The sequence below is a fragment of the Sinocyclocheilus rhinocerous genome, unplaced genomic scaffold (genome assembly GCF_001515625.1).
Source record: "Sinocyclocheilus rhinocerous isolate Xijiao unplaced genomic scaffold, SAMN03320098_v1.1 scaffold721, whole genome shotgun sequence".
In the NCBI taxonomy this organism is placed as follows: Eukaryota; Metazoa; Chordata; class Actinopteri; order Cypriniformes; family Cyprinidae; genus Sinocyclocheilus; species Sinocyclocheilus rhinocerous.
The window spans coordinates 176,358-183,451 of NW_015656165.1; the positions used below are offsets into that span (position 1 = coordinate 176,358).

The 7,094-nt window shown below is 35.3% G+C and overlaps 2 protein-coding genes across 3 annotated transcripts in view; one reads left to right on the forward strand and one right to left on the reverse strand.

The window, feature by feature from the left end:
• Window positions 1-7,094, forward strand: part of ubac2 (UBA domain containing 2) — a 26,183-nt gene that overhangs the window by 4,121 nt on the left and 14,968 nt on the right. For both annotated transcript variants that reach the window (XM_016527214.1, XM_016527213.1), the window contains exons 4-5: window positions 329-435; window positions 6,251-6,374. In XM_016527214.1, the coding sequence (XP_016382700.1) occupies window positions 329-435; window positions 6,251-6,374 (231 nt within the window). The remainder of the gene's footprint in view (window positions 1-328; window positions 436-6,250; window positions 6,375-7,094) is intronic.
• LOC107719726 (G-protein coupled receptor 183-B-like) lies at window positions 2,033-4,739 on the reverse strand. Its single transcript, XM_016527215.1, has 2 exons — window positions 4,640-4,739; window positions 2,033-3,314 (listed from the first exon to the last, which is right to left on the reverse strand). Exon 2 carries the CDS (start codon window positions 3,291-3,293, stop codon window positions 2,220-2,222), a length of 1,074 nt encoding a protein of 357 aa, XP_016382701.1. The 5' UTR covers window positions 3,294-3,314; window positions 4,640-4,739; the 3' UTR covers window positions 2,033-2,219.

Here is a 7,094-nt window from a genome sequence, read left to right on the forward strand (position 1 = left end):
TATTGATATTGATATATCGAGGTCAAGTTTTTTTTTAGTTATATAGCACCTTAAAACAACATAATTGCTGACCGAGGTTATTCACAGAAACCAATAAAATGAAGACAGTCATAAAGAAATACAGAGTTAAAATATATATCAAACAGCTTAAACCATAAAACCAAATAAGAATCAAGACTAGGAATTTAACATAGCTAAATTATAAGTAGGCCTGAGAAAAGAGATATGTTTTCAAGGATGATTTGAATGCAGATAAAAAGGGGATAATATAACAGATTGAGGATATATAAATCTAAAACGTTGTCATATTTTTGATTATGATGTTTAGTCCTTCCTTTTTGGAGCATGGATTCTCTCTGCTTTTGTGGACTTGCTGCTGACAGAGGCTCTTCGCTTCATGTTTGAACTTAAAGTGGATGTTCTTCCAGCTGGACTGTGAGTTTCTATACCATTTTCACAGCAGTTCTTTACAAACCGTTAGGCCTAGATGTTTTCAACAGTTTTGCCACATGTATTTGCTGTATGCTGCAAGCACAGAATTTATTACTGTTAATTCCTGCAACACTTTATGTATGTGAAAGTGCAGCTCTTGTGTTTCCTGTGGAACAAGCATCAACTTCCCTTTTTGACATCGTCTTTTAGATTAACTTTCTTGTCTCAATGTATTGTGAAACGATTCTTTACTAACATTATAACAACATTTCACCAATATATGTAAGCAATCTGTTGAAATGGCAAGGTCTTATAAGAAGTAAAGTACCCACTAATTTCAAGTTATTTCCTTTTAACTACTAGCTTTCAGACTCTTCTTAATGAGAATTTGACATCGTCTTTTAGATTAACTTTCTTGTCTCAATGTATTGTTGTGAAACGATTCTTTACTAACATTATAACAACATTTCACCAATATATGTAAGCAATCTGTGTTGAAATGGCAAGGTCTTATAAGAAGTAAAGTACCCTCTAATTTCAAGTTATTTCCTTTTAACTACTAGCTTTCAGACTCTTCTTAATGAGAGACTGGCATAGAGTGGTTTCCTTTTTTGATGAGAAAAATCAATTTGTCTTCTTGATTATCTTGCCCTTAATCTAAGATCTCATGCACCAGTCAATCAAAAAAAAAATTGTGTTAAAACTTTGATAAAATCCACAAAGTACATGTTTTAAGTGTCATCATCTCTTGACGTGACTTTTGATATCTTGGTTGGTTCATCCACTCACTTTTTTTCCACAATCAAATCAGCTGTTTGATAGTTCAACTGCTTTATTTGCAATTTTCAAAACTTGAGGATGATTAATTTATTTATGTGTGAACCATTAACTGTTCTTCATTAAAGGGATAATCCACCCAAAAATGAAACCGTACTCAACCTTTATGACTTTCCATCTTCTGTGAAACACAAAATAAGATATTTTGAAGAATATTGGGAAACCAAATCACTTTGGTGACTAGGGATGCACCGAATGTTCGGCAACCGAAATTATTCGGCCGAGAATAGCAAAAAAAGCTCTTTCGGTGTTCGGCCGAATAAGCGAAAAGACCGAATAAATTGTACCGAACAATGATATGACGCGATCAAATAGCAACCAGTGCAGAGTTAGAGGCACACACGTCAGCAGTGTGGAAGCATTTAAACTGTCCGAGAAAAAAAAAAATTGGCAAAATACATGGGGAAAAAAACTCGAAAAACCATATTCGGTATTCGGCCTTCGGCCCAGTGTTTAATTTTGTTTGGTTTCGGCTTCGGCCAAGAATTTTCATTTCGTTGCATCCCTATTGGTGACCATTGGTCCAAAAAAAACAAAAAACACCTAAAACACAGGCTGGTGAGACACTTCTCAAAATATCTTATTTTATGTTTCATAAAAGAAAGAAAGTCTACAGTTTTAGAACGAGTTAGTAAATATTGGCAGAATATACATTTTTGGTGAACTATCTCGTTAAAAGTTAAATTTTTTAATGAATTACTTCATGGATTATAGTCTTTTTGCATCAGGTATTTTTTTCTTTCTCCACTTTGATGCCAGTGCTTGTCAAGCGTCCATCTGTTTCATGAAGTGTGTGCTGGTTAAAATCAGGAGAGACAAGTTGTCTGTGACTTTTAGGCCACTTGTGGCTAATTAGCCTTGTATTTGGCTTTTAAGTCTCAGTTGTGGCCCCACATATGTGTTTGTGGTCACTTTTCATCACCTTATGTTGGCGTTTGTTGATAATTGTTTTACTGAGCTTCTCTAATAGTGTTCATTGTTATTCCGGTGTTGCGGCGTGTGCCGAGCACATCACCTATGCCTGAACTTTCAGGAGAGATTCTTCCAACACTGGAGAAGTGGGTGCCAACCTGCCACTTCATCATTCTCATCAGCTTCTGCTTGTAGCCTTTGCATGCAAAAAAGTAAACAAAGGGATCCAGGCATGAATTTAAGTTCATAAGACACACCGTAATATGCAGGGATATCTGAAAGGACTGTAGCTCCATGCAGTCTGGAGCATAGAAAAGTTTTCGGATCATGTATTGCAAAAGGTCTATATGGTATGGGCTGAAACACACCACAAACACAAATACCACTCCTGCGATCACTCCTCTTGCTTTTTTGGTCCTTCCAGAACGTTCTGTCAGTCGGTTCGACTGTGCTGCTAGATGTAGTTTACGGGTCAGTATGGAATAGCAGGCGATGATTGTCACCAGTGGGACTCCAAAGCCTAAAACTACCCCCACGATCAGCATGTAGGGCAGCCCTTTGAAAAGACCCTCAAAATTGGGGTATTCCATACAGGTGATGCTGTTGTCATGCTCCGTTTTGGTCAAGTTAATGGTCAGGAGAGGCAACGTCTGGGCAAACACCAGCAGCCAAATGGCCAGACACACTAGTCGCACATTTTTCACCTTTCTCAATTTCACCAGACTCTGAGGAAACACCAGCGCCACAAAACGATCGACTGCCAGACAGGTCATGAAGTTTACTCCAGCATAGCAGTTCAAATAGAAGAGCAGTGTTATGGCTTTACATAGTCCTTCCCCCAGGGGCCAGTGGAAGCCAAGGCCGTAGTAAACAGCTCGGAGGGGAAGCGACAGGCAGAACAGGATATCAGACACAGCCAGGTTGGCGGAATAAAGCGTGATGGAATTAAGTTTGGTGATGTTGGAGAAGATCACATGAAGAGCCAGGGCATTGCCTAAAAGTCCCACTGGACATATGATGGAATAGGCCAGAGGTATGAGAACTCGGGCCACTGGACGATGGTCATATAAGTTGGTGCAAGAGAAGTTGTGCTCTAAATCTGGGTTCATCATAGTTACACACAGGAGAAGTCACTGCAGAGAGAGGCAAATGGTATAACAGAAACCACTGTTCAAAAGTTTGAGTTTAGGTTATGCATTTATTTGATAAAAAATACAGTAAAAAATGGCAGTACTAAATATTATTACAATTTACAATAACTGTTTCCTATTTTAGTATATTTTAAAATGCAATTAATAGCAAAGGTGCCATTACTCCTGTCTTCAGTGTCAGTTAATATTTCATATCTTTTGTGCAAACCTTATTTAGGATCTAAAATTTTTTTAGGATTCATTGAGGAATAGATTTATATGAAATAGAAATCTTTTGTCACATTATAACTTAATACTATAACTTAATTAGTACTATTATAAAATGACAGTGTCTGTACTGTCACTTTCATTTGTCCTTAATGAAAGTATTAATTCATTTAAAAATTGTTACTGACCTCATGCCTTTGAATGATAGTGTACATTTTACTATGAATAGTAATTCTGTTCTTAATATTGTTGTTTGTAGTAAGTATGTGTAGACTGACTTCTGTGGTTTTTAAGCTATTTCCCTTTTTCATGTACAAGGCTTGTTTCTCTTCCATGTTTCTGTTGTGTGTTTCTGCTTTGCTTAAGAGGCATTTTGAAATGTATTTTGAATGAAAACTGCTTTATATGTTATGACTACCTTAAGTGAGCATTTTAAATATATTTTGTGAATATTTATTTAATTATTTATTCAATTTCATGTTGGAAAAAAGGACAAATGCATACATATTTGAAATTAAATACAATCAGTAACACTTTACAATAAAGTTCCACTTGTTAACATTAGTTAAGTACATTAGTTCATATGAGCTAACAGTGAAGAATAGTAAATCATGAATTAATTTTAGTAAATGTTAATTTGAATATTTACTAATACATTATTCAAATAAAAAGTTGTATCCGTTAACATTATTTAATGGGCCTGAGCTAACATGTACTAACAATAAAAAGTTGTATTTTTATTAATAACTAATGTTAACAAAGATTAATAAATACTGTAACAAATGTATAGTTCATTATTTAATTTTAGTTAATGCTTTAACTAATGTAAAGTGTGACCGTATGATCAAATATATATAAATCTAGCTGTTCCTAAGCTTTTAGGACTTTACAGAAATTGTAATATTTTGTTGAAGGCCATTGATAGTGAAGAAAAAAATAAAAATAACTTCACACATGGTCACCATAAAATTTGATTAAACCTTTACAGAAACTTTTTTTAATGTTTGGGATTAATTTCATACATTAATTTTCCAAAACATATATATTTTAATTTCTTCTACTGTTTTTATCAAAAAATTAAATGAAATGAATGCACTTACCAGATAGCAGAGCAAATTTTCACTCAGACATTGGTGCTACTCTAAATCTGTCTCACATTTAAAGCAGTATAAAATGCAGCAAAAGTGAGAATTCAGCATCTCTTCCTGCCTCTTTCTCACTGTCTGTTAGTCTCTTCCTCTCTTTCCTCTTATCTCTCTCTCTTTCTAGCAGTGTGGTGAGTCTGCTTAAAGAGAGAGTTCACCTAAAAATGAATATTCTGTTTCTGTCACCATTTACAACAGGTTGTTTCAAACCTGTATGAATTTCTTTCTTCTGCTGAACATAAAAGAAGATATTTTGAAGAATGCTGGTAACCAAACAGTTGCTGGTAGCCATTGACTTCCATAATATTTCTTCCATAGAGTGTACGTCAATGGCTATCAGCAACTGTTTGTTTACCAGCATTCTTCAAAATATCTTCTTTTATGTTCAGCAGAAGAAAGAAATTCATGCAGGTTTGAAACAACATAAAGGTGAGGATATTCATTTTTGGGTGAGCTATCTCTTTAACTCTATATGGGGAAGTGAAATTATCTTGTGGCTTTCACTGAGACATCTAGACATTTTTATGTCAGACATAACAGTTACAGTTGATCTGTATTGAATCCGCATTTAGAAACATGTTTAGATTCCTACATCACAAAGAATTACATTAAAACCAAGTAAGGTAATTATTGCACAAGTCTAATCTTTTTTTTTTTTTTTTTTTTCGAGGAAACTGTACAAAGGAATTGAAGTAGTTTGCATCAGCTGTTACCCCATTTGTCATTTCTGCACTTCTTAAATGGTTGATAGACCATATTCTGAATTTTGTAATGATTGTTGCGTCTTTGTATGTTGTTCTGAGAATTTGAAGTTCATGTTGTTGGCTTATCTGCTTTCCTTCATCTTGCATAAAAACTGCTTACCAGAGAGCTTGCTGTCTGTCAGCTTTGTCAATAGATACATTCTTAAACAGATAAATTGTGCAATGCAATCAAACATCCTGCTGTACTACTTATTACCTCTTTTATTTCCACTTTTATGTGTATAAAACTATGTGAAGTGTTATTAGGATAACTAGGAAAACAGGTGACCGTTCACAAATGCATTGTGCATAACAGTGTTTTAGTCTATGCTACATTGGAACATTATGGAAAGGAGTAGAAAGAAAGGAAAAATGTTATTACTTTCTACTTAAAGGGATAGTTCATCCAAAAATAAAAATTCTGTCATTCGCTCACCATCAAGAGTTACTGATCCCCATTCATTTCCATAGTATTTTTTCCATACTATGGAAATAAGTGGGGACCACCAACTGTTTGGTTACCATCATTCTTCAAAATATCTTTTGGGTGAACTGTCTCTTTAATGATTACACAACATGACATATTCATTTCAGAGTCACTTAATTTAAACATACAAATCCAATATGAATACAAAGTGTATATTTCTAAGAGCTTGGTACATGCATTTTAAACTAGACTTTAAAAAGATTTTTCCTTTTCTTTGTAATTGGCTATTGATGATTTTCACATTTGCACATTTCCGTACTTTGTCATCTGAGGTTGAGGATTCACTTGACTTTTCCTTCTGTTTCTGACTCTTTTCATTTTCTCTCGCTTTCTCAGACTGGGCCCAGTCTTTGCTCTCTTTGTGCCTTTCTACAGCTCCATCCCACGTGTTCAGGTCACTCAGCTGCTCGGACACGTTTCAATCACAAACAAGTCTCTGACGTACATTGTGGGCGCACAGGTCAGCTCAGACTACCTTCACAAATCATCTTCACATTAGTTTTCTGTAGTTTTCAAAAAGATTTCCCGTTCTGCTAGTTTATCACAGAATCTACATACAAAAGTAAAAGCCACTGCTGTGTGACATCTAGTAAGTGATATTTACGCTGTTTTGACAAAGAAGTTAAGACAAAACTGGAAGATCAAACGGTTAATAAGGCGCAGGTTTTTTTTTTTTTCCCCCAAAAACACTAGATTTGTGTTGCAAGAGTAGAAACCACAGATAAAATGTTTGTAGCATAACAGAGACAAGACATGAGAAACTCTGTAGCACCTGAAAACCTATTCATTGTGGTCTTTGCTCTGGTCATGTTTTGAGCTGTTCTGCGATATCAGCGATAGCAGATGAAGTTCCACACCCACTAACTAGAAAAACAGACAAGGGTAGATGACTTTACCATACTTTTTTTCAGTCATGCATTCACAAACATGGCTTTAAAGGGGTCATATGATGCGATTAAAATTTTTCCTTTCTCTTTGGAGTGTTACAAGCTCTTGGTGCATAAAGAAGATATGTAAAGTTGCAAAGACTACAGTCTCAAATCTCAAAAGTTAAGAGTCAACCACGCCTACCTAAAACAGCTCGTTCTAACACGCCCCCATGTCTACATCACGATGTGGGAAGATTTGCATAACACAGCCCAAATGTTCACGCAAAGAAAGAAGGCGTAACTTTTATTCT